General features: G+C 42.4%; 1 protein-coding gene across 1 annotated transcript in view; it reads right to left on the reverse strand.

The window, feature by feature from the left end:
* Positions 1–3,008: 3,008 nt before the first annotated feature.
* Positions 3,009–27,867, reverse strand: part of HGF (hepatocyte growth factor) — a 132,075-nt gene continuing 107,216 nt past the window's right edge. The window contains exons 14-18 of the mRNA XM_083183069.1: positions 26,986–27,060; positions 24,555–24,698; positions 14,118–14,224; positions 8,063–8,208; positions 3,009–4,028 (exon numbers count right to left, since the gene is read on the reverse strand). Coding sequence (XP_083039195.1) covers positions 3,858–4,028; positions 8,063–8,208; positions 14,118–14,224; positions 24,555–24,698; positions 26,986–27,060 — 643 coding nt within the window. The 3' untranslated portion in view covers positions 3,009–3,857. The remainder of the gene's footprint in view (positions 4,029–8,062; positions 8,209–14,117; positions 14,225–24,554; positions 24,699–26,985; positions 27,061–27,867) is intronic.

The following is a 27,867-nucleotide window of genomic DNA, read 5'->3' on the forward strand; positions in this document are numbered from 1 at the left end:
GTGTGTTTGTGTGTATGTATGTAAGTATGCATAAGGAAGTCAGTGTGTGTATGTATGTATGTATGTATGTATGTATGTATGTATGCATGCATGCATGAGGTAGGTAGTGTATGGATGGTTGTATGTATGTATGTATGTATGTATGTATGTATGAGGGAGGCAGTGTATGTATGTATGCATTTGGAAGTCAGTCTATGTATGTATGTATGTATGTATGTATGAGGGAGGCAGTGTATGTATGTATGTATGTATGTATGTATGTATGTATGTATGTATGTATGAGGGAGGCAGTGTATGTATGTATGCATTTGGAAGTCAGTCTATGTATGTATGTATGTATGTATGTATGAGGGAGGCAGTGTATGTATGTATGTATGTATCTATGCATAAGGAAGTCAGTGTATGTATGTATGTATGTATGTATGTATGTATGCATGCCTGCATGCATGAGGTAGGTAGTGTATGGATGGTTGTATGTATGTATGAGGGAGGCAGTGTATGTATTTATGTATGCATAAGGAAGTCAGTGTATGTATGTATGTATGTATGTATGTATGTATGAGGTAGGCAGTGTATGGATGTGCTGTATGTATCAGGGAGGCAGTGTATGTATGTATGTATGTATGTATGTATGTATGAATGAGGTAGGCAGTGTATGTATGTATGCATTAGGAAGTCAGTGTATGTATGTATGTATGTATGTATGTATGTATGTATGAGGGAGGCAGTGTATGTATGTATGTATGTATGTATGTATGTATGTATGTATGAGGTAGGCAGTGTATGGATGTGCTGTATGTATCAGGGAGGCAGTGTATGTATGTATGTATGTATGTATGAGGTAGGCAGTGTATGTATGTATGCATTAGGAAGTCAGTGTATGTATGTATGTATGTATGTATGTATGTATGTATGAGGGAGGCAGTGTATGTATGTATGTATGTATGTATGAGGTAGGCAGTGTATGGATGTGCTGTATGTATCAGGGAGGCAGTGTATGTATGTATGTATGTATGTATGTATATATGTATGTATGTATGAGGTAGGCAGTGTATGCATTTATGCATTAGGAAGTCAGTGTATGTATGAGGGAGGCAGTGTATGTATGTATGTATGTATGTATGTATGTATGTATGCATAAGGAAGTCAGTGTATGTATGTATGTATGTATGTATGCATGCATGCATGAGGTAGGTAGTGGATGGATGGTTGTATGTATGTATGTATGTATGAGGGATGCAGTGTATGTATGTACTGTATGTATCTGTATATATCAGGGAGGCAGTGTATGTATGTATGTATGAGGTAGTCCGTCTATGCCCGCCCCCCAGTCCTGCGTTCCATCCCAGTGCCTACCCCACTCCCTGCCCAATATCTGTCCACACTCTACCTGCCCACCGACTCACTGGATATCCTCTCTCTCCCCCCTATGCCTGCCCAGCATCTGCCCCCCTCCTCTCCCTGCCAACCATCCGTACCCCTTCTCCCTGTCCACCATCCGGCCTCTGTCTGCCCACCATCCATCTCCTCTCTCTGCCCACCATCCGTTCCCCCTCTCCCTGTCAATCATCCCTCCCCCCACTCCCTGCAAACCACCCCCTATCTCTGCCCACCATTCATCCCCCCTCCCTCTTCCCAGCACCTGTCTTCCTCTCTCTGTCTAATGTCTGTCCCCGTCCATCCCCAGCATCTCTCCCCATTCTCTGTCCAGCATCTGTACCACCTCCCTGCCCATCACCTGTCCCCCTCTTCCTGCCCGACATCTGTACCACCCTCTCTCTACCCAGCATCTGCCCCATACGCACTCCTCAGCATCTATCTCCCCTCTCCCCACATCTGTCTCCCTCTCTCTGCCCAGCATATACCCATCTGTCCCCAGCTAGAACTGTATCCCATGCACACGGAATGATGAAAATGAATTTGTGGCTCCTGGGAACAGTATTTCCTTGGAGTTCACAACCTGTTGTATTAGACCATACACACTTTTCTAGGAACCTGCACAAAACTGCCCCCCCCCCCCATTTATTTATTGTAGTACCCCCACTGTCATTTTTTCTGGATCCCTGTGTCTGTGTGTGTATATGTATGTATGTGTAATATATATATATATATATATATATATATATATATATATATATATATATATATATATATAGTTAGTGGGGGGGGGGGGGGGGGGGCGCCACAACTTTTTTGGCTTGGGGGAGCAAAATTTATAGTTACGCCACTGATTTGCACCACTGGAGGAAAGACAATTCTTGTGGCTTTATAAAGTGGTAAAATACAGATGTATGGAATGTTTACATGTATGTGGAAAATTAAACTTTCACGTTTGTTAATGATACTATGTAGTCACTGCAATACATTACATGGTGTACAAATAGTGCAATGTGACATTCGCATCTCTAACCAGATGCCATATCTCTGTGCTATTTGTTTGCTTGCTGATTGCTGTAATCAAGGCCGCGTTTTCCCCTGATTGTAGCAACCAGCGAGCGAACAAAAAGTGCCTGTTTAAAATTTAAATATATATATACATATATTTATATATACAAAGACTAATACATTTGAATCCAATGGATTGGAGGTAATCTGTGGTCAACTACTATAAACTATAAACTGCACAGTAATAATAATTAGCTGTCTGCGATGATCTGTGGGAGGTAATGCTAATGATATACTGTATGGTGAAAAATGTTTATGAATATTTCTTTTGAATAAATTCCATTTTTTTTAAATATAAGAGATAAGATGTGTGTATGCAAAAACATTATATTTCTAATATAATATTTATTTAGGTTCAACCCAGATGGGGTAGTATTATTTATCTAGGGTACTGTTTTGTGAATGCTATTATTTCAAACAATGCTGTCTGTAATGCACAGCTATGTGGTGTAACTTTGGTTGCTTGAACTACATGCCCCCCTGCCCCCCCCCCCCCCCCCCCCAAAAAAAAAAAATGGAATGTAATTTAACTTTACAAATGTATTATATGACAAACTGTTAACTAATATTTTTATACATCAATTATAATTATAAATGTATAATTCAAGCATGATCGCTAAACATATTATTTCTCAAATGGACAAAACATGTTGCATTGCAGATGGGTCAAATATAACATGGGCAGAGAGAGTTAGATTTGGGTCAGTTATTTAGTTTCCATGCAAGGTAAATACAGGCTGCTTTATTTTTACAGTGCAATTAATACCCCTTTCACATCTCGAACCCAGGTCCGGCACTTTCAGGGCCACCCACTTTACAGAGGTTGACCCAGGTTTAACCCTTCGTATAACCGGGGTCCAATTGCCGGGTTGGTCGACCCAGGTTATTAGGTGTGGTGCTATTCCACTGCACCTTGACCCGGTTCGACACCACAGCAACCCAGGTAACCCAGGAGTATTAGATTTCAGTTTGAACACACCCCACCCAAATCTACATCTCTCTGCACATGTTACATTACATTTGCCGCATCTGCGGTGCAACATGGTTTTGACCATTTCTTAAAAATGTGCTTTGCGATTAAGTCTGAATTAGGCCCCAAGTTCTATGGAGTGAAAATATGAATGGCACCTTGTGTTTCATTTTGCTTTGTTAAAAACCATGAGCGACTGGAGCAGCATAAACATCTGTGTAAGCACATTTACTTCTTATTTTCCACAGAAATGTTGTTCAAGTATACTCAGGAAATTTGTCATCACATTTTCTACAAATCATTTTTCATCCAACATTATGTCAGCAATAAGAAAACAAGACAATAAATTAATTATAAACAATGATAGACAAAACTTGATTATCAAGTACAGTTTAAGCAACCATAATTACTATAATATAATTAGCCTATATCCCCTTCATAGCTATGGAGTTTTATACGTTAAAATAATTTTGTGTATCCATTTTGCATAGTAAGCCACTCTAACAAAAATAATTGGTTTATTTTGAAAGCCACAACCACGTCCCGGTATAATTACTCCTTGTACTAGATCTTTCTTGTCTTCCTCACAGACGAGGGGCCCACCATAATCACGCTAAAGAAATAGAAATCCATATTAAATATATCATACATGTTATACTGTACTATTTATCTGTTTGTGAACTTTACCTACAATGCATTCCTTACACATAGGGTAAACAAAACACACAGATAAAATTATACATTGATCACATATTGTCCAAAGATTATTACAAAGCCAACATACTGTAGTTGTCAAGAAACATAGCAATTAGCGTGAATCTAATAAAATAGAATACTTTAAATAAACCAAAAAATAAAATAAAACAGAGAATGGAATTGATTAATGTGCAAAAAACACCTGGTAGGGGCCCAATAATTAAATGCACTAAAAATGACACTGACACACTTGTAGCAATGAACCAGCAACATTGTTTAATGGAAAGAATACACAGTGCTACCAATATGGTAAACTATGAGTCAAAAATTATAACCTTTTATTTTATAAAATAATATGTGAATCAATCACTTGCGAAAACATTAAATGTGAACAATATAAATATATATTAAACGTGTGAATATGAAGTCTTTTAGCTACAGACAATGCCAAATAAAAATGCAATCAATATCATAATATTATTGAATTTTTGGTGGTCTGAACCCGTGATTGCACGCCTGTGCCTGCTACTGCCATAACCAGTTGCAGCATTGCCCGCCAATGTAATAGTAGCAGTGCCAGATGCACTGCTAACTGCTAATGTACATTACAGAAGACAGGCATAGGCGAATCTAGAAATGGCTGGTCCTAGATTGGAGGCATTTAAAAAGTTTTAGGGGCCGTGGCCTAAAAGGGGCGTGGCCTCATTTGAAATAAAAGCCATTGGGCTGGCACTGCTCAAGGCGCTGGGCAAGAAAGAATATAAATCAAAGCCAGGCAGCACTGTCTGCAGCAGTGAGTCTGTCACTCTCACTGCTGCACTTACCAGCACTTACAGAGACCATGGGCAGGAGGTGAGCTAGGGCGCAGTCTTATGGCTGTGGGCTGGGCTGTTGCGCCACACAAACACACATGTGCGCGCTAGCCCAGCCGCAGCAGATGCAGGAGGAGGGAGCCGGAGAGCAAGGACGGAGGGGGAGGAAGTCATGGGACGCACGGTCTGCAAAGGACCATGGGAGGAGCTGTGTGCAGCCCTCCCAGGTCCTGCAGACAAATATTATATGCGAAATCCGGGCAGCGGTGGTGTAAATTAACACTTAAAGGTACAGGCACCGGGCAGTCTAATGGGTGGTCCGGTGCACCCCCGGACCACCCCTTAGATTCGCCTATGAAGACAGGGTGCCACATATACTTCACCCCCTACCTCATCTCCTGCAGTGTCTGAACTATGCAGCTAAGAAGAGCCAGTGACAACAGAGGTAAGAAGCAGGGGAGAAAGAATAGGGGAAAGGAGCAGAGGAATGAGATGGAGGAAGAGCTCTACCAGGCATTGGGCCAGATACACTAAGCTTCAAAAGTGATAACATGGAGAGTGATAAGCAGACAGCCAATCACCTCCTACTGTATCTGCCATGTCACAGACTGTGTTTGAAAAATGTCTGGCAGGAGCTGATGGGTTGGCTGTTTATCACTCTCCATTTTATCACTTTTGAAATCTAATGTGTACAAGGGATTCTACCTGATATAATGTATACAAGGGGGACTATGGGTGCCGGACGGCTCCCCGACAGTCGGGATTCCGACAGTCATTACTCCGACATCAAAATCCCGACTGCTCCCTTGTGGGGGTCCACGACCCCCATAGAGGGAGAATAAAATAGGTGGCAATCGCAGCTCGCCACCGTGCCCGCAGTGTAGCGAGCACAGCGAGCCCGCAAGGGGCTTCATTGCGCTCCCCCCACTGTGCAGTCGGGATTCCAACATCGGAGTACTGACTGTCGGAATCTGGACTGTCGGTGCGTCATACCACACCCGGGGACTACTTAGCATAATGTTTATAAGCAGCTGGACTGGGCATAATGGTTATTCTGGTTTGTTCGATCCCCCATGCATTCGCACGGGGGACCGATGTTTTGCATCTGTGCAGGGTGCAAGCGGGCACAGCGAACTACATGCCCTAGCAGTGTGGAAGTGGGTTGGTAGTGGGGGAATAGCCCATGGGAACGCCCATCATTTCATGGGCGTTCCCATGGAAACGCTGGGCATTACCAGGGAAATCCAGTGATGACGCAGGGGCCGGCCTGCTGATGTCTGCGGATGTCAGCTGCCCGCCTGCTTCGCGAACAGGACGCTCGCAGATCAGAGACACGATAGAGGTTTCTCTGATCTGCGAGCACTGGATAAATCATTTGATGGTCGTAGATTTCTCATCCGCACCCAAGGCTGTGAATGGATGATTATGCAAATCATCCATTCACAATCATGTGGGGGGATCATGGGTACAAGGGGGGCGGCAGTGGCGTTTATTCCACACGCAACGTTGAGAATCTCATCTTAGCTCTCCTAACTAGGGATGGACATCTAATCGCGATGGTTCACTACCATCAATGATTTTGATTCGATGGTAGTGTTTTTACCATTTGATGGCGGCATTCTGATGTTTGCCACTATCGAATGGCTAGGCTGAAGATGGTTGTGCATGTGCAAAAAAGGTATTTTTTTTTTGTGCATGCGTCAATCATATGGATTTTTTTCTATCTAATTCTTTTTGATGTGATGGTCAGTGACCATCATTTGATGGTGGGCTTCTGATGTCCATCTCTACTCCCAACCAGAAGACGTTCTGAGGCTCCTGCTGTAACTGATATTTATGCTACACTGCATTAAGAAGTGCAAGCTATTGTATTGTCAGACATTTATGTTTCAAACATGCCCAGAGAAAGGTCTTTATTCTTGAATAAGGCATAATTATTTATGATACGTTCCTAAGACATTTGTTATTTACTTTTTATGCATCCTCAATACTGTTACTTGGGTTATTGCTGGATAACCTACATCATAGCTCAGTGTAAAAGTGTAAACCCTGGTCCAGTAACCCGGCAATCCAACCTGGAAGGACCCTGGACACAGAGCAGTGTCCCCCTTTCACAGCATAGATAGAAATTAATTCCAGGTGAATGGAAATGTTTTCATCCCAAGTCCAGCCAGTGATGTGAATGGGTGTCAAGCTGCAGTGACACAGCATTTTGCAGATTGCCAATTTAAGTGGCCAGGGCTGGACCCGAAAATACTGTGTAAAAGAGTTATTACTATTACAATTAACTAGTTTTCATGTGTTATGATCATTTCAATTTTAAAAGAAGATTCTTTAGTATTTTATGAATGCTAATTGCGAACCAGTGTCCTTTTACAGTATGTTCTAAGACTGTTATAAAAATCTAATATAATGGCAAAATACCCATCTTAAGAAAACCCCAATATAATTGACTTCACATTCAGAAACTTATTTTTTAACTTATATTTTGGACCATTTCGTTCTATTCTATGATAGCACTTACCCAGCCTAGGTGAATAGGACAGGAAAAGACCAGCACTCAAGGTTTAGAAGAAAAAAAAATTGTATTAGAAATAAAGCATGTTAGTACATGTACATGTACCATGTACATGTACTAACATGCTTTATTTCTAATACAATTTTTTTCTTCTAAACCTTGAGTGCTGGTCTTTTCCTGTCCTATTCACCTAGGCTGGGTAAGTGCTATATTATGATACCTTCTGGACCCTGCACCAACCTATTTTCTTCCATTTAATTGAGTGCTGTTTTTTCTAAAAGACTCTGTGTTCTATTCTATGAGGAATGCTACGTTTAAATGTTTATTAGATATTTGCATTTTAAATATTTTCTCTTTTATTTTTTGAAATGGCATTATGTATTTTTGCTAAACATATTATAATAATAATATTTGCATATTTACATATGTTGGTCAGATATTTATTATCTAAGGAGGTTAAATGTGTGATTTCGATATATAAAGACACAAATTTAATTTCTGTTGTTAGTATTATAATATAAAAACATGTGCCTATGCCAATTCGTTTTTTGTTTTTAGTTGAACATCAACATTGAAGAAAGACATTTCATTACTGTAATATAATATATTTGTTTGTCTTACCTCACAGGGTGCTATGTTAGCAGTCTCATTTATGGCACAAATTTCGGATTCTTTGATGGTTATCCTCCCATTGTGAGATTCATTACATTTTTTATTTCCAACAATAATCATTTTCCCATGGTGGAGCTGGCCGTCATAATTGTTTGCTTGGAGATAAAATTCTTATTAGTACAATTTTTCGATGAATTGAAAAACTGCCTGCTATTTTGTAAATGCATAAAGACGTTTTATTTGCTATAGTGAATGTTTTGTAATTTAGTAATATTTTGCCAAAGGAAAGAAGAACCTTTTGTTCTCATGCGGTCCATCTGCCCTTCGTATGTACTCAGTAAGAAAACCCTGCCCACTTATTTCTCAATACTCGTTCTGTAAGTGTTCCATTTTTTAATTAAGTGAAAGCAAAATAAACTTTAATGGGATCATCATCTCATGTAAATTTACTAAGTTAGCATAATACAATAAAAATACTGCATTGCACAACAGATTCCAGTGTACACTTTGTGGCAGATACAGCATATTTCCACATGAGGATAATGTGGAAAATCCAGACCAGGTTTTAGATCAGCAGCAGCAAAAGGAAAATTAGATCCAGTCCAGGTTTCCTAATACCTGATGGTTGAATAGCTGCCAAAGTGATAGGCCAGGGAGTGGTTTACGGTAGGGACCATCAGAGCTTTCTGAAGTGTTTGTATTATGCTGTGACACCTGTATGCTGCAATGCAGTAACCGTTCTTGTTCTGCTGATTATCTGTTATGTTGTTTACCTGCTACAAAAATAAAGACTAAGGGCGAGATGTATCAAAATGAAAATGCGGTAAAACCCCCGTTTTACCTCATTTTCATATGTACTATTACCCGGCCACACCAATTTCGCCGGCCAGGGTATCGCATACCCTATAGAAGCCTATGGGCTTCTTTTCGCCGCCTGCCGCAACCCCGCCGTCTCGCAGACCCCCGCTCTCCCCCTCCCTTGGGCTTACCTTCTTGCAGGTCCTCCTGGACCCTGGAAGGTAAGCCCTTCCTCCCCCTAGCAACTCAGCCGGACGTCCTTCCGGCTGCAGGGGGTGGAGGAGGCACCGCGGACAGCCTGCTTAGCCGTCCCCGGCGCGAAGGCAGCAGGAGGTGGCAGGGAGGAGACCCCCCCGCACACCACAGTACAGGTATCGTGGGGATCACCATTACCGCACCGCGATGCCAGCCACATATGTTAGTACATATGCGCTGGCATCACGGCGGGTGGGTGGCGATGTATATTAATACATCACACCCTAAGGGTGAAATGTAATAGGAGATAAGAGATTCAGAAAGTGAGAGATTTGGTAAGAGATCTCCAGTTTTTTTAAAGCGGCAATCATTTACACCGCAAAGCAAGTTTGATTTTGCAGTGTAAAAAAACTGGAGATTTCTTACCAAATCTCTCACTTTCTAAATCTCTCATCCTATTACATTTAACCCCAAGTCTTCATCTGATCCAGTGTATGTGCTTCCTGTTACAACTTTTAGTTTATTGCTAGACCAATATAATACCCCTTTACTGTATGAGGAGATACAGGGTTGGGACGCTGCTTCCTGCAATGCTGACACATATCCAAGAGTGGGGTCAGTGACATCTATGGTGGATCTGGAGTCTCCTCTGGTGATTAGAGACTTCTGCTGTTACTACTATCGTGTGCATTGTAAACGCCTCTGACACGGGAATATCTGGGGACGGAGCTGCAGCTGAAATGGAGCTGTCCTGGATCTGACCAGGTTTGGAACTATGCTCCAAATATCAGACCAGACTTAAGTCTTTGGTTTAAAAGTGGTATAAGCCTCTAGAACCCTAACAGTGCAATTTTCCCATACTCCATTTACAGCACAGCACACATTTTATGTGTCAAGTATCAAGTCATGGATAAAGATTAAGAGGAGTAGTTACCAAAGAAACCAATAATCTTCCAAATGTATTTAAAAATGTATTTAAAAAACGAAGATACTGTACCATATTTAAGAAATGATGCATATAACTAATTTACTCGTGTGATCAGCTTGAATCAAGTATATGATTTTTTTTTGCTCTAGAATATGGCAAATTTACTAAGCTGTCGATTTCTCATGATTTGTATTTTCTGATTATGAAGTTATTCATATTGGCTGCCATGTTTCCTGGCAGCCAAATACGGACAAGCATGAAGCCTGCAAAGATCAGTCAGATATGTGCAGGATTTTCTGTGTAATAATATGTGTAAAAAATATACTAAATAATGAATAAAAAAACTGCATGGGGTCCCCCCCCCATGTCCATGACCCAAATACGGCGGAAAAATAAAATGGGGTCCACGGACCAGTCCTAGTTACAAAAAACACAGTGAACAAAAAAAATAGGGGTCCCCTGTATTTTTATAACCAGCACTGAGCTCCAAAAGACAGTGGTGCCATTCCACACCCGAGGGAAATTTTGATACAAGCTTCCCTTGCCACAACATGGCGACCATGACTGTTCAGCCCTGGCTAGGTGACTGTTGACCATGTGACCATGACTGTTCAGCCCCCCCCCCCCCAATAATTTGGTCCTTCCCCCAGGGCACCCTGGCCTAGGCTGAAGCCCAAGGCTGTCCCCTGAATGGCCAGGCTGATTTTTTTTTTGTGGTGTAAAAAAAGAATAAAAATAAAATTGGGTTTAACAGTAGAACTACAAGGCCCAGCAAGCCTCCACCGACCGTGCACTGGGACTTGGAGAACCACAAGTCCCAACATGCAGGACCTGATTAGACTTGTAGTTCTACTGTGAAGCCAATGTTAATATAAAGATACATACTCCCAGGCTGTTTAAAAACATACATGCACTCAAATACATATTGACCATTTCCACACTTCCTCAATGGACAGTCTTCTTCTCCAGTAGGCAGGCTTCAGGAGGTAAAAATAAAAAAACACATTGCCCGACCAATGGACATGAGGAACTGCAGGAGCAGTTTCTCACCCGGTAAAGAAGGAAACCCAATGATGTCCGTCATGGGTTTCCCAATGACATCTGTCACTGGGGCTCATCCCTTATTGGTTGTAGGCCTTTTCATGCGGTTCCTGAAGTATGTTGGGTCGGGTAATGAGTTGTTGTTTATTTTTTACCCTTGATGAATGCCTACTGCATACCTCCCAACATGACCATCTCCAGGAGGGACACAAAGCTGGACTTTCCTCTTAATTTATTATTGCCATCACCTGTGGTGAAAAACCTTCCTTTGCCATCACCTGTTTTAAACAGGTTTAGTGATATCATAAATTATGGAATGGGTCCTGTTGGGAGGTATGCTACTGTAGAAGAGCATGGAAATGGTGAGTACAGTATGTATGTAAAGCTGGGAGTGGATGTAAAGTTTTAGTTTTTGGGGTGTTTGTGTTTCTTTATTTTAACATTGGTTTCCCAGTAGAACTACATGTCTCAACAGGCTCATTAATACCCCGCATGCAGGGGCTTGTGCCAAGTCCCAGCATGTTGGGGAGGATTTCTGGGCCTTGTTGTTCTATTTTTAAACCAAATGTTTTTTTAAATATTTTTTCACACCACAAAAAAAAAAAAACACCCCGGCACCCACCCGGATACCGGGGAAAGCCCCTTTATTGGGGGTTCCCACTTCCCCAAGGACCTGGACAGGGCTGACCAGCCTCAGTCATCATGTTTTGGCCAGGGGAACTTGTATCAAATGTTTTCTCCTGTGGCGTGGCCTGGGCGCCGATGGAGTAGGCAGCAGATATCCTAAACTCCCACCACAGATCCTGTTTATTATCCTTTTTTGCTGCCGCCGGGGACCCTGACTCTCACAAAGTGTACGGGATACAGTGCCTACTGTTCTGCATCTCGGCTGGTGACCTCCTGGGCTTATTCGGCTGCTGGACTGAGGACGACGCTGTCCGCGGCCTGTACAACAGCAGGGATATGGACACTGCTGGTTCTCTCCCCTGCACCGCCGGGATACCGCCGTGACGCTGCCTGCCTGGGTGCTACAGCGGGTGAGAGGGTTGGTGCCGGCTTCTCCCTGTTATTGAAGCAGAGAGCAGGAATCGATCCCGTTTGGGTAGCGCTGCGGACCGCGCAGGGAGTGCGGGAACCATCTTGTCTGCGTGGCTGTTGGGTTGTGGCATTTATATTTATCTGCAGTGACTCTCCTGGACCTGGCTGGTATAAATCCTGGACTCTGATGGATGTTAACACCATGGAACATATGTGAGTGTGTTACCTCCTGATATTATAGTGGGGCTCAGCTGTGGACACGGTCGTTCTATTACTCTATTGGCTGCCTGCTTGGAGTGCCCGGGATCATTATACTGGTTTATTTAAGACTATTAAATATCCTGTTGCCGGTGGTGGAGGTGAGGGGCGGCTTTCTGCTGCTATTTGGATATAATCCTGGGATGTGCTAGCCGCCACCTATTCTTACAGAGATATCCTATGGCTGTGGAATTGCTTTTACATCTACTGTATGTCCCCTCCTGGTACCAAATTTGAGAAGGAAGCCTCATTGAATCATATCTTGCAGGCCATTATCTCCTCTACAGACAGGCTTCTCAATAAACTGACTGGCTTGCAGTGGGATAATACTTGTCCTCTTTACATCAATGCTACACCTGCTGATGTATCTGTGGACACTGTGTACACAGGTAATGTTTCTTCAACCTATGAGGTCTCTACATCGTTATACATCCAGAATAAATACTTGCAGAATCCTGTCTCAGAAATTGAAAATATCCCTAAAATTCTGTCTAGGCATCTTATACATGCTACGGTATGCTCAGAACTGCTTCACGTATATGGAATGTTTGACAACCATAATTGGGACGGAACGTATTTCTACTTCGGATCTTCTCCTGCTTTTCCCTTGTGTATGGTGTATGGTGCACCACTCTTTTCCTATGTTGAAATACTAAGTCTCAGTTTGGTAGCACATCCCATTATTGGTAGCTAGAGTGTGCAGTCCAGCACCCCCCCTCCTGAATATAATGTGTAGACATACACACCTGAAGGCCATAAACTCCATCAATCTGGATTACCACCCCACCCACCTGTCTGGATGTTTTTAAAGCAGGGACCTTTAATTTCAAGACTGCACAATGGTATAACCAAACTACAGGTAAGATCCTCATTATATAGCAAGTCAGATGTGGGGTGAACACTCTTCATCTTGACGAGTGGTGAGCAGGCTCATAATATTGGCCAATACTATGACAAGCACCTCATATACTATATATAAAAATGTAAATGGTGCATGGTGCACCTTGCTATTCCTTCACTGTAATACTAAGTCTCAGTTAGGTAGCACATCCAATTATTAGTAGCTAGGGTGTGCCATCAAGGCCCCCCTACTGAAAGTGGGCATGTCTTACACATTTAGCATGTCGCACAGAAGACCCGGTTAGCATGAAAAGGGGTAGAGCCATGGGAAGGTGGATGTAACCTTGGCTTGAAAGTGTGGTCCAGCACTGCGACCTGATTTCATCATTTTGTGGGCATACAAACACTAAGCCTAAGCCTTTGCAGAGCAGAGCAGTAGTGATCACTGGCGCTCCCAACTGCCCCCATCCCTCAACCGTAGAACACTTTGACCTGCAAGTGAGACATAGCACTGTAATCGGGACAGTTGGGAGGTATACCATTGAGTATAGTAGTTACAGTTTATTAATTCTGTTCAAAAATTATTTTTCATTTAGTATTATTTTATTGTTTTATTATATAAACAAAATCAATTCCTTGTGCTTTCTGCATTTTTAAAACTGTACCATATTAACTATTTTGTAAATAGTCCTGAATTATGATTTTTCTGTTCATTATTGACCTGAGATTAGTTCTAATCACTGACATACCCAGCACACAGGACCTACTCTAGATACCAATTTTAGTTATGGCACAACCTCAAACTATATAAAACTGCAACTTCATGCTGCAGAATAATTATTTAGTAACTTTAGAACATGCAATAGTAGAAATTTTATCAAATAATGTCCTATTATATTTTAAAATTCAGTTTTATAAATAAAAATGTAATATAGCAAAAAAATAAGTATACATGAAATAACTTACTTCCAGTGTGTCCCCATCCATATACAGTGCACACTGTGTTTTCTGGAATTGTGCATCCATAATTTGGCAACTTAATTTTTTGGACATATTCGTTAACAACTATCGACCTATTAAAATATTGCAAAAACAGACAAGAAAATCAGTGAGTATAAAGAAACACAGTTTTTGTCAAATTGACAATAAACCAAAGTTTTATATACAGCAATTAAAATAAATGCAGTGGCAGCTGCAACACGACCATATAGTACAGGCATGGCCAAACTATGGCCCTCCAGCTACTGTGAAACTACACATACTTATAAGATGGGAAAAAGGAAAATTGGGAAACGGAGAACGCACCAGTCTATTGGGTACTGTGTTAAATTATCTCTTATATGGTCTTTAACTAATCTGGATCTTTTGGGACTACTGACTATTGGAGTAAAGTCTCCAATCAGTCACCAAAACCCTTTTTACATATTCTTGGGGTTTTTTGCATGTGACAGTCAGTGGTGCACCCCGAGTTTCAATAGTGTCATATATGACTGTTATGTTCAAGGGAGAACAAAAATAAAAAAGGAAAACTCTATTTGGGGGCACCCTTATGTCCCAAAAGATAATTGTGCTATGACTATTCTTAATACATAACTTTTATTTCATTTTAAATAAAATGATAGACCATCTGTTGCTTTATATTCTACACATCGCAAAGTTTATTTTTAGTTTTTATCAATCCACAACTTCTCACATGCTTTAGAAAATTCTAAAAAATAGAAGATGACCATCATATATCCGACCACTTGTTACCCAAAAACATTGGATCAATTGTGGGGTTAAATCATTGTTCATTGGTTATCGTATGCCATCTTAATGTATGCCATTCTTGTTATCGCATATCCAGATAATCAAGGTTAGGAGAATAAAGAGTCAGCCCTTTTGGGGCTATATTATTTCTGCTGTTCACCCTTCATGTTATTACAAAGAGGAACGGAAATGAGAGATTAAAATGCCCCAGGGTTATAACTGAATGACAGAATAGATAGCTAACTGTAATGCTGTTAGAGTTCCTCCTAGTGACCCTGATACCATATAGGCATTGCAGGGTACTTTCCTAGTGAGTCACAATCAGCTAGTCAGTTTGCTATGAAAAAAAAGGGGGGGGAGAAGGAATGTTTATTGCATGAAGGTGGTCATCCCTAACGGAGAGGCACCACTTCTGCTTTCCTCTCTCTTATTATCAAACAGCGGAGAGAGAATGAGAGAGTGGGGCCCTCCCGGGTTTTGACCGAGGATAGGCTATATAGTTGATTGCAGTGCTGACAATTTTAGCAAGGTGATCCTGTTACTATATATGCATTGCAGGATATATCCCTTGTTAATTGCCAGCTCTCATATCAGCTATGAAAGAAGGGGTAAATACAGTATAGGAGGTACGAGGAATGTAAATACAGTCTACTTCTGCATATTACTGTAATCTGTTATCTACCAATATTCTCTATTATAGCTCCTATCTCCTTCATGCACACCCTCTACGTTAATCCCTTTTTTAATTTGTTACCAGTTTGCTTGGTTCAGTAACAAAGTCAGTGGATCTCATAATGGCCCTTATTCTGATCGATGCGGATATTCCCGCTTGCGTACGGGCCGCCGATGTTTATCTTCTGCACATGTGCAGAGGTCACTCTGCGCATGTGCAGGCGATTTCGCCGCAAGGATTCTCTATACGCCGCACAGGGGGCGTAGAGGGGCGTGAGGGGCTACTTATCCTCATTACCCTATGCATACGCCCCGCGTTTCATGGGCGTTCCCATGCAAACGCGGGGCGTATGCATGGTAATGAGGCCGTGACGCGTGGGTACGGGGCGGGCATCTGACATCGCCGGATGTCAGCTGCCCGCCCCCATACAAGATTTCACACGGACAAGTGTCCGTGTGGTCTTGTGTTGCGGGACCTGGTGGAGCGTGCGGCCCTGCATTCGATGTTCGGCGACCATCGAATGCAGGGGCTGCTCCCACCATGGAGGAGGCGTATCCCCGTCCAATTTCATGCGGATCGCCACATATCCGCGTACGGACGGCCGTGGCGATCCGTATGGAAGGCGGGGATTCGCCTGCACGGTCGGAGCCGCATATGCGGCTCCGGCCGCACCAACCAGAATAAGGGCCAATATCTGGACACAATTGTATCACTTCACTGACAATATGTGTTTCTCTGTCATTTAAGTACTTCTCTCTCTAACAGAAATGTATCACATTCATTTATGACTCTTTGACATTTCTCATGTATCACTATCACACAATACGAGACCGTATTCAATATATGTCTCTATGTGGAAAGGAAATATTGGCATTGACTGATTTCTATAATAGTTTACAGCCTTTCTATAAATCTGAGCCTTACATCATTTTATATTTACTGACACAGTGTACAGGACGACTTGTATTTGCATACCACGGCAGATTACACTCTGGTTTAAATCAGCAGTATTAGAAATGTTATCTACACAATTGCAGTACTTTCCAATAGCATACTTAGTGGCCGTGTCAACAATGCCGGCACAATAGACATATGTCGCACTATAATATTAGCGCAGTTAGGATATACTACAATCCCGTGTATGCTGTTAGAGTGCATTAACCAGCCTCAGCTCACTATGGGCCTTATTCTAATCCACTCTTTCTGACAAAATCCTTCTTAGATGGGCAAAACCATGTGCACTGCAGGTGGGGCAGATGTTACTTGTGCAGAGATAATTAGATTTGGGTGGGGTTTTACTTCAAAGTGAGATCTATATTGCAGTGTAAAAATAAAGCAGTCAGTATTTACCCTGCACAGAAACAAAATAAATCACCCAAATCTAACTCTCTCTGCACATGTTACATCTGCCCCCCTGCAGTGCACATGGTTTTGTCCATCTAAGAAGGATTTTGTCAGAAAGAGTGGATTAGAATAACCCCCTATGCCGGGGATAAGCCAGTACGTATCCGCACTCTCTATTTGAGTTAGTGAGTGATACTCTGGCCTCCCCTAATCGTTCTTGCCGGTAATCCCCGCTGAGTATACCCGCTCACCTGTATGAGTAACTCGCTGCACTAATTATGCGTGGGCCGCCTGGGCGGTTGGGATGAGTCGCCAGTGCTCACTCTCCCCGTGTTGGTGAGAGACACTTCTGGCGTCCCCCCTTGTTACCTTGACCGCTGAGATACCAAACTAGTCCACCGCGTCTGTCCACTGTGTCTGGCTCTGCCCGAGGCTTGTTCTGAATTGGTCTGGATTCCAATACCTGCGGTCACGTGTGTGCGCCACGTGACCCGCTTCTGACGTACGTTTCGCGTTAGCTTTTTCAAAGTTGTCTTAGACATAGTTCTAGCATTCCCTAAGAGCAAAACTGTGGCAAGGCATGATGGAACTTGTAGTTTCACAAAAGGTGGAGTATGTCTGATTTAGTACAGGGGTACACCGCTCATATAAACATACATGTTATCCAAGGTTGCTTACTTTTAAGTCTCCTCTCTTGGAGCACTTCGGGGGGCAGTGTCTGAAGTAGACATCATCAAGCCCTGCTCCCCCCCTTTACGGCAAATCCCACAATTTGCAGGACTTCAAGGAGGGGGTGGTGGAATGCCCCCCTGAAATGCCGTGAATTGTGGGAAATTAACGATGCCGCAGGGGAGATCCAGGGGGGGGGGGGGGTGGTGGTATCATGGAGGGTTGCCTGCCATTCCAGAGGGCTGGAAGGGGGACCCGATTTTCGGGAGCCTCCCGGCCATTCCAGGAGGGTAGGCAACCCTGATATTATCAGGTATATAAGGTATGTGCTGCTGAAGTGCATGGTGGGAAATAAATGTCCAATATACTTCATTATTCTTTTTATTAATTTGCATTACTGGTGTGTATTGCTTAGGGATGACTGATTGATTCTGTTTATACAATGCCTCATTTATATAATATCACAAGGCTATTGCCTGTCTTAAGCACCACATAGACACGATGCATGTGTTATGGTAGATTATTAATGTCTCCTTATTAGGAAATTGAAACATCTATAGTCTAGAAATAAAATGGAATGCGTTCAAGTAAAACAAATATGCCACACAAATTTAACACTACAATATCAAGGTTTGACAGAGTTTTGTCAGAAATGAAACAGTTTGTTTTAGCAAGTTGTGTTACTATTTCTAGTCGTTTTCCTTAGAAATAGTTACAATCCATATGTGCTATTTTAAACACTTGTACATTCCACTCTTTTTAACATTTGTTTTGCCTTCAAATCCCTGAAGAACATACTGTAGATTGTAATGTATAGTCTCACTAAGACCAGCATTTTTTTGAGATAAAAAGGTTTATCTATACGATTAATAGGACAACACCTTTGAGAGTTGCATACTTAAATGAATCCTTTTTGTGTTCATACATGAAACAGGTTATACTGTACTAACGTGGTTGCTGTCAGAAACACTGCTTCAATGAGCAGGCTCAGTCACATTGTTATTCTGAAGGCCCACATACGTACCATACTTTACATCAGCAACTGAGAGGCCAGACAATCTCTATCTTCCGACTGAGATCATGGCCTCAGCAATCCCCCAAATTAAGGTGGCATCTCCATTTTTCAGAAATGGCTTCTGTCATTTCCCACTCCCCATCCCCAAATGGCGGCATACTATTAATTTATTGGCAGCTGCAGTGCATTAACGATGCAGGACCGTTAATGTACTTACACAGTGCTAAAAATCAGTACTAGGCATCATGTACTTCAGATCCTTAGGCCCTTCAGTCTCTTGACCACCAGAGGCTTCAATTTGCTCTGAAACATTGAACTCAGTCAAGGAAGTGAGCACTATATCACTGCATCACTGTGGTATCTTTGGGCCTTTGCAAAGGCCGTATTTTAATATATATTGCTTGAGTTTTATTAGTTATTTGAGCATGCTCATGGTAAGTAGAGGATATAATAGTGACTTTTCTGCTGCCCTCTTTTAAGGGTGTGGTATAGCTCATAGACATTGGTCTAGGTAGACAATCAGAAGGTAAAAATGTACATAATGTTGACAGTCAAAAGGTCGACATTGACAAAAGGTTAATAGTAACAAAAGGTCAACACATGAAGAAAGTAAAATAAATTTGACAAGAGCAGATCTGCAACTCAAATCCAAAAAGCGCTGTTTTTCTTCTTTTGTGAATTTTGCAACACATGAAGAGGTCGAAAATACTGTAGTTTTTCATGTTTTTGGGTGTCAATGTTGACACCTCGGCACGTGGACCCCCAATTAATATAAGGCATACCCTTGCATGGGTCGATATGCTCATCATGTTCCAGCCCAGGTGCCTTGCTCTGTTTCAGCTGCACTTGGCACACTTTAACGTTCCCATTCGGGGGACCATGTGAATGGTAAAGCATGAAGAAGTTCAAAAAAATCATGCATATCCCATGTTGATCTTTTTATGTGTCGTCATTTTGTCACTACAAAACAAATTGGTGTCGGACTTTTGACTGTCTACCTAGACATTGTCTGTGAGTCAACCAGATCCCTTTTATAATTCTCTTGGGTCACCCGAAAAGTGTCTGTTATCCTCTCTACATTAGATTTATATTGTCTGAAGTGTTCTGGCACTAGGGGTCATAGCCAAATGAGAAGGTAAGAGTAACATTCCCATTTCTCCCCATAAGTGGAGGTCTACAGAAGTAGAGAGGGAGAGTATTTTGAGAACAGAAGTATGAAGATGTGTTGTTGTTACGGGCTTTGCAGGTAAGCAATTGTATTATATATTATAAGGACACAAGAACTCGGCAGTGCAAGTGGTATTTTATATAAAGGCTATAGGCAGAGCAGTGTTCTAGAGTAAATTTATAGTTGAAATGACTGAATGGGCCTCAACATTTTAGTATGAATGAGTATTTTAAGCCAATGTTGTCCTATATTAGTACAAAATTGAACTTTTTTCAGAGCACATACCAATACTTAAATCTAGGCACAGGTTAATTTAACCAGACTGTTTTCAAGTCTGTGAGATGGGAGATTTATTTAAAGTGTGCTATGCAGACACATTTTTAACCTTTCTGCACTGTATGATCTCTTATAATAGGAGTATATTTAGGAATTTCATATTAATAGCATGAATGGTACTGAATGATTGTTAGCATTACTTCCTCACAGCACTGAGCCCTTGGGTTTGATTATCTTGAGGGCCCTAATTGTGTAGGACTTTGAAATGCAGGAGAGAGAGTAAGTGCAGTTAGAGAGTGAGGGAAATAAAGGGGTGAGTACAGGAGAAAGAAAGAGAGAGGGGGGATCCAGGAAGGAGAGATAGGATGATTCATGGAACAATAGGGTATGAGAGAAAAAGAGAGGAGCAAGAAAGAGTCAGAGATTAGTACAGAGGGTGTTACAAAGAGGGAGGAGGAGCAAGAGAGAGGGAATACAGTGGGAGAGATAATGTCAGGGAGGGAGATGGAGAGTGAGCAGAGGTCAGGGAGAGAAAGAGAAATACATAGGGAGAGAGTGGGTGTAAGGGAGAGAGAGAAATAGAGATGGGAGAGTGAGGCATGGACAACTGGATGTACAGAGCACTATATAGGGGCATAGATGGACAGTTGGACAGGCACAGACTGACGGACAGATGGACAGAGCACCATATGAGGGCATATATGGAAAGACGGATGGACAGAGCACTATATGGGGGCATAGATAGATAGATGTGGGGCCATAGGCTCACACACAGAACACTATATGGTGCATAGATGGACAAATGCACAGACTGAGCACCAAGTGGGGCTTAGACAAACAGATGGGTAAGGGAGAGGGCATTGAGAGAGCACCATATGGCGGGGGAGATGGATAGATGCACTAAAACAAGAAAAATAAATTTATCCCAGTGACTTTAATTGATGGGCATCGCGGCCGATAAAAAATCGGGTGCGATGGGCCAGACGCGATGCCCGCAATTTTCCCATAGAGAACAATGTTAAATGCCTCAATTTACCCGCGATGACCGCGATTTACCATAGGAAACAATGTTAAATGGATCAATTTCCCCAAATTATCATAGGGAACAATGGGAAATGTGGCAAAAACACCCCTGAACATAAAAATGTCCCCCCAAAAGTAGTTGACGCCACCCCGCCATCAACGTGAACCCGAAGCGTGGCGAGCCCGCGAGGGGCGGCGGTACGCGTCCTCCGACCTTTTCATGCCCTACTATCCACTAGGGCGTGGAGTGAGAATAGAATAGTGTGGCGAGCGCAGCGAGCCACCGAGCCCGAAGCGTGGCGAGCGCAGCGAGCCCCGCGAGGGGACGCGGATACCTTCACAGGTAAACGCGTCCCTTCGCGGGCTTCCCAGGTGTCCGCGACGCCATGGACACCTGGGAAGCCCGCGAGGGGACGCGTATAACTGTGAAGGTATCCGCGTCCCCTCGCGGGGCTCGCTGCGCTCGCCACGCTTCGGGCTCGGTGGCTCGCTGCGCTCGCCACACTATTCTATTCTCACTCCACGCCCTAGTGGATAGTAGGGCATGAAAAGGTCGGAGGACGCGTACCGCCGCCCCTCGCTGCGCTCGCCACGCTTCGGGTTCACGTTGATGGCGGGGTGGCGTGAACTACTTTTGGGGGGACATTTTTATGTTCAGGGGTGTTTTTGCCACATTTCCCATTGTTCCCTATGATAATTTGGGGAAATTGATCCATTTAACATTGTTTCCTATGGTAAATCGCGGTCATCGCGGGTAAATTGAGGCATTTAACATTGTTCCCTATGGGAAAATCGCGGGCATCGCGTCTGGCCCATCGCATGTCATTATAATGACATGCGATGTACCCGCGATGCCCGCGATGGGCGCCCAGATAGGAAACAAGTACCAAAATATGTTTAGTTAAACACATCTGTTTGTCTTTTATACTTTTGATGACTGTATAATACATTTTCTATGGGTAACTCACATCCTTTGCAGCTTAGGTAGGTTAGATGCAGTGGTATGCTAATCATCACCATTAAGGTACACTGTGAGTCAGGGTACATTTCTGAACCAGCAGCTTACTGGTATTTCTTCAAAGGAGTTTAATTTTATGAAAAACACATGTGCTCTACACCTAGACATAATATGCTGCATGTTATTGATGTGTCTTTATGCTGGAACATTTTAAGTAAATACTGTAAATCAATTCCACAAATATATTAGTGAGCATTTCTTTGGTTCATAAATATACACTGTAAGTCACAAATGACCACTGTAATTTTCTAACTATAATTTACACTTCATTAAAAGCCCTTATTATAACTTACATAAATAATGCTGGAATTGTAACTAAATTAGTGCTACCGTCAGCTTGGATAGCAGTAGAGTCCACTTCCAACTTTACATGAAAAGCTTATATTACAGTTGTCTCAACACAAATATAATTGTTCTATATATTTACTTATAGACCCCGAAAATAATGAAACATATTTACTGTGATATTTATTTTAAAACTAGAGCAGTGGCGTAAGTTTGTCCCAGTTGCCCGGAGGCAAGATGTATATTGGTGCCCCCCCCCCATATACACACACACACACACACAATCTTGTATAAAATATATATATATATATATATATATATATCAGGGCCATTTCTAGAGGCGGACAAGCCGTGCAGCAGCCCGGGGCGCCGCACGGCTTGTCCGCCTCTGAAACAGCCAGGGCGCCCGGCAGTCTCCCCCAACGCCGCAGTAGCCGCCGTAGCCGCCGCCGCCTCCTCCCTTCCTCCTCCTCCGCCGCTCTGTCTCCCCGGCCGGCCCGACTCCAGTCCACGCACGACACAGACATAAGCAGAGGCTGAAATTTCCCTGGAGAGGGGAGGGGAACGCATTGTGCGTCTCTCCTTCCCCTCGCTCACGTCACTGGGCTGCCGCTGTCAGCCAATCAGAGCTCGGGCGCGAGGTATGAATGGCTGACGGCTCAGCTCAGGTACACACTGAAGGGGAAGGAGAGAGGCACGATGCGCTCCCCTCCCCTCGGAAGCAGCGGCAGCAGAGGGAGAGACAAAGTGAGTTTGGCATTGTGGGGACATATATTTGTGTCACTGTGGGGGCATATATTTGTGGCACTGTGGGGGCATATATTTGTGTCACTGTGGGGGCACATCTGGCACTGTGGGGGCATATATTTGTGTCACTGTGGGGGCATATGTGTGGCACTGTGGGGGCATATGTGTGGCACTGTGGGGGCATATGTGTGGCACTGTGGGGGCATATATTTGTGGCACTGTGGGGGCATATATTTGTGTCACTGTGGGGGCAAATATTTGTGTCACTGTGGGGGCATATGTGTGTCACTGTGGGGGCATATATTTGTGTCACTGTGGGGGCATATGTGTAGCACTGTGGGGGCATATATTTGTGGCACTGTGGGGGCATATGTGTGGCACTGTGGGGGCATATTAGTAAACGGCATCAGTTGTGCGGCAGCGGCACATGGGGCATAATGTGTAATGGGCATTACGATGTGGGGAGTATTGTGTAATTGCCATCACAGTATGGGGTCTAATGGGCATCATGGTGTGCGGCGTAATGTGTAATTGTCATCACGGTGTGCGACATAATGTGTAATTGTCATCACGGTGTGCGGCGTAATATGTAATTGTCATCACAGTGTACGGCGTAATGGGTAATTGTCATCATGGATAAATAGTGTATAATGATTTAAGTAGCCTGTCATTGTTTGGCCTTGATCTGTGAGGCGTACTAAGTCACTGTGTGGCCTTCAGCCGGCCAACTTAAGTGCGGGAGGACAATAACAATTCCTGCAGTAACCAATGTCTGGTCATGCAGGTTGCAAAAGTGTGATATAAGGTAATTGTTTTTCCTGCTAGACCACGCCCTATATTAAGCCACCCCCCTTTTAAAATTAAGCGACACCCCCTATTTCGGCGCGCGCCTGAGGCGCGTGCAATTTCTATGATACCATATTATGTTTGTTTGTTTTTTTGGGGGGGGGGCGGGGGGGGGTGGGGGGAGGCGCATTTTTATTTCTTCTTTATATATATAAATTGTATCTTATGAAATATAGAGCTATATATCTATATAGAGAGAGAGAGAGAGCGGGAGAGAACATATATTATAGAACTCAGCCACACATGCTATATTAATGGCTTTCAATTAATGAATTTAAACTCACAGGGGAGGAGAGGTGCCCCCTTGGGAGCATGAGCCCGGCGGCAGATGACTCCATTGCCTCCCAGAGTTGTGCCTCTGAACTAGAGTCTAATAGTGTGATATAGGCATGACTTTAAGTGGTCCTGAAGAGGTGGGGGAACTCATTTCCCTCTGCCAAGTAAGCCGCAATTATTATTATTATTATTATTATTATTATTATTATTACTAATATTATTTTTCACGGCTGTTCAGCTTCAAACTTTGCAGGGACAGCTGCTGCAGTTATAATACTGTACAAATAATTTTGCAATTATATCATTGAACTCACATGGAAAGTTTAAGAAGAACAAGATTCGATCCCTTCGGTCCATGAACTAACTGTGAAATGTTAAAAACTTGCTTATGTATCTGTGTTTTGCTGTAGATATTGTGGACTCCCAGCCATGCTTGATGCTCCTTGAGGTTAACATCTCTGTTCAGAAATAAATGCAACATAAAGATTACCATTTAATGTGTTCATTCTATAAACTAATAAAATAAAATAAACAGAATATGAAGTCACATCGTTATTTAAGAAAAGCCAAGCCTGTGTCTGAATCTTTTGGTGGTCTCCCATCTGGGACTTCGGCCTGATTCATGCTTGTAAGTAAAGAAAAAAGCAAGCAACTGGGCAAAGCCATGCTGTCCCGCAGGTGGGACAGATGTGCAGAGTAAGTTACATATATTTGGGTGGAGTGTGTTCAAACTAAAATCTAAATAGCAGTGTACAAAATAAACCTCTCTAACATGTGGGCTACATTCAAAAGCAGACAGTACTTACCCTGCACTGAAAAACATAAATGTATTTGATTCCCTTGCATGGCAACATGGTTTGTTCCAGACACAAAGTTGCTTGTTTTTTATCGATTTACTTACAGACATGAATGAGGCTCTTAATGCAAATGCTGCCACAGACCTCTTAACTGGCTCAATATCTGTGTACCCAATCTGCAAGGACTAAGGTGCACACTGTCAACATTCATAGAGGCTGAAATACGGATTAATGCGCCATCAAAATTTGTACAACCGCATTGCTTGTGTATTTTCACAGTCCGATGGCTCCTTTGTCAGCAGATTTAGCAACTTTGTATGCAACCACTATCCCCAAAGCATTTCTGACACTCCCATAACATGTCTATAAGTATATGCACTTAGTCACCTAACAACAAACACCCAGGAGCACCCTATACATTTTTACACATCTCTGAGACCATGAATCTCGAGTGCACCTCAGCTACTACTCAGGGGCGGATTTAGGGATGAGGGCGCCCCTAGGCACAACAATAATGTTTACTAAGTAGGACAGTTTATAGGGGCAGTATCTGCATGTCCTATCCATTTACACTCTATTTAAGATGGAATATAGTACAATACAGTGGATATTTTGCAGTTATTGGTATATTTTGGGCTGACAGTACTATCACAGGCATCCAAGTGCCGCCCCTAGGCACGTGCCTAATGGGAAATTTGGTTCTGCTACTACTCTGGCTGGACACACGCTATCTGGCCTCTAATGAAGTATGAGCATAAATCACTTCCCCTCATCCAACAGTGGAAATATATTCCACTCAGAATCTGCCCATACTGTATGTAAGGCACAGGATGGTCTGGATGTAATGCCATCCTAGTTCGGCAGCACTGCCTTGAAAGTTATTTCCCCTTTAAAAAAATGTCAGAGTTCTTCCAGCATCCCACACGGTCTCCAGTATCGGATCTCAGGCAATGTTACATGTGGCCCCAAGTGTCTGATATTCCATGACTTTGCTGATTCTGTAATACAGAACTACTAACTCAATTTAATATACCATCTTTACACTTTATGGCAGAAAAGGATCAATTCAGAGGCTGTACTGTTATTTCTGATTGATCATATGTTTACCTTTATCTCCCTATATAGTCAGTGTTATGAGATGTACAGTAGCAGCCTCCCACCCGGCTTTAGCTACATGGAGCTGCAGATTAATAATATATTTCAAAGATAACAAACCTAAAATCATGTAAACATCTTAAAGATACTGGGCCAGATGCAATAAGCTTCAAAAGTGAGAAAATCAGCTCCTCCCTGTAATTTTTCAAATGACACAGTCTGTGACATGGCAGGTAGGAGATGATTGGCTGGCTGTTTATCACTCTCAAGTTTATCATTTTTGAAGCTTAGTGCACCTGGCCCACTGTATTTGACCAATCACACGTACAAGAGCTGAAAATAAAAACATGTCTACTTTAAATAACTCAGTAAGCAATATGGTGTGGGCGTGGCAGAATTTGTGGGTGATGAGCCAAGGTGCAAAAATATAATTTGGGCACCCCCACCTCCACCCTAACCCAAATTCACAATATGCAACACAGCAGTGGGTGACAAGGAGAGGCAGGGGGAGGTAGAGTGTAACATGGAAAAACAGTGGGTGATAGGAAGAGTGTGACAGGTCCAGTTGTGGGCCCCTTAGTCATAAAGGGCATCAGTGCACTGTGCTTGCTGAACCAATGGTAGATTCTGCTTTTAATATGATGTTTGTCAACTATTCAAATTCTTATGGACATTTTTCAGACTTATGCATGGTTCTTCAAGAAACTAAATCATATGATATAATGTTTTTTGCTCAAAGTTTCATTACACTGTAATAACGTATTAGACCTTACACTTAAATAAATCTGCCCCTATAACGGAATTGTTGTTTTTAATACATTTTTATGTAAGTTGCATAATTTTAAATACTTACCCAGAGAGGAAACATTGACTTGCTGTTAGAACCCACTGATCACTTACAAGAATCCCTCCACATTTATGCCTTCTCCTAAAGGAAAAAAAGAAAAACACATAAAATTTGAATTATTGATGCATTTGTCTGCAAAAGTAAAGAAAATGTGCTCTTAATCTTCAGTTAAAATTTGCCATTTAGAAAGGTGGGAGTGTAAAGGAGGTTATCATTTATGTGACATGTTGTGGGCCCAATACAAGAATGTTAATGTTATATGAGCACATTAAAAAAAAAAAAAACATTTTGTTTCAATTCACCTCTGGCTAGCATGAGATTTGTTACTCTTACTCCAGTACTAGAATCCAAAAGGGCAGCAATTAAAGCAAAGGGGTTAGCTTTACACAGTTAATCCAAATCACACAGATGTTTAAAACTTCAGAGAGCCGGACTGGATAAATCCCAGACTAATTTACGGCTGATCTTTATTGCAAGGGAAAGAAGGCAGGATAATAGAAATGCTTGTTTGTTTTCTCTTGTTTTTTTTTCCCTTTTTTGTTTCCTGTAGGTCTGTTTTTCGACAGGGGATCCAACATCTGGTTAAACTAAGCAAATCTGATTCACTTATGCCCTGTTCTAATCTTTAATAGCTCAAAGCAAAACAATGTATTAGTCAGTGGGCTCTCTTGCCAAGATGCTACAAATATAGTTGCTGCCTACAAATATAGCCAACATTATTACAACCAGTGGTGTGTATTTGTTTGATATTCTCAGAGGAGGGTGAAGGCTACACGATCAAGAGCATGAGAAAGTGGGAGGAACACATACTTAACATGTCAGAACTTGCCTCAAGGTCTAACATTATAGCTACAAATTACAGCTATACACATATGTTGTATATGACCA

This window comes from Crinia signifera, chromosome 4 (genome assembly GCF_055691185.1).
Source record: "Crinia signifera chromosome 4, ASM5569118v1, whole genome shotgun sequence".
NCBI lineage: Eukaryota > Metazoa > Chordata > Amphibia > Anura > Myobatrachidae > Crinia > Crinia signifera.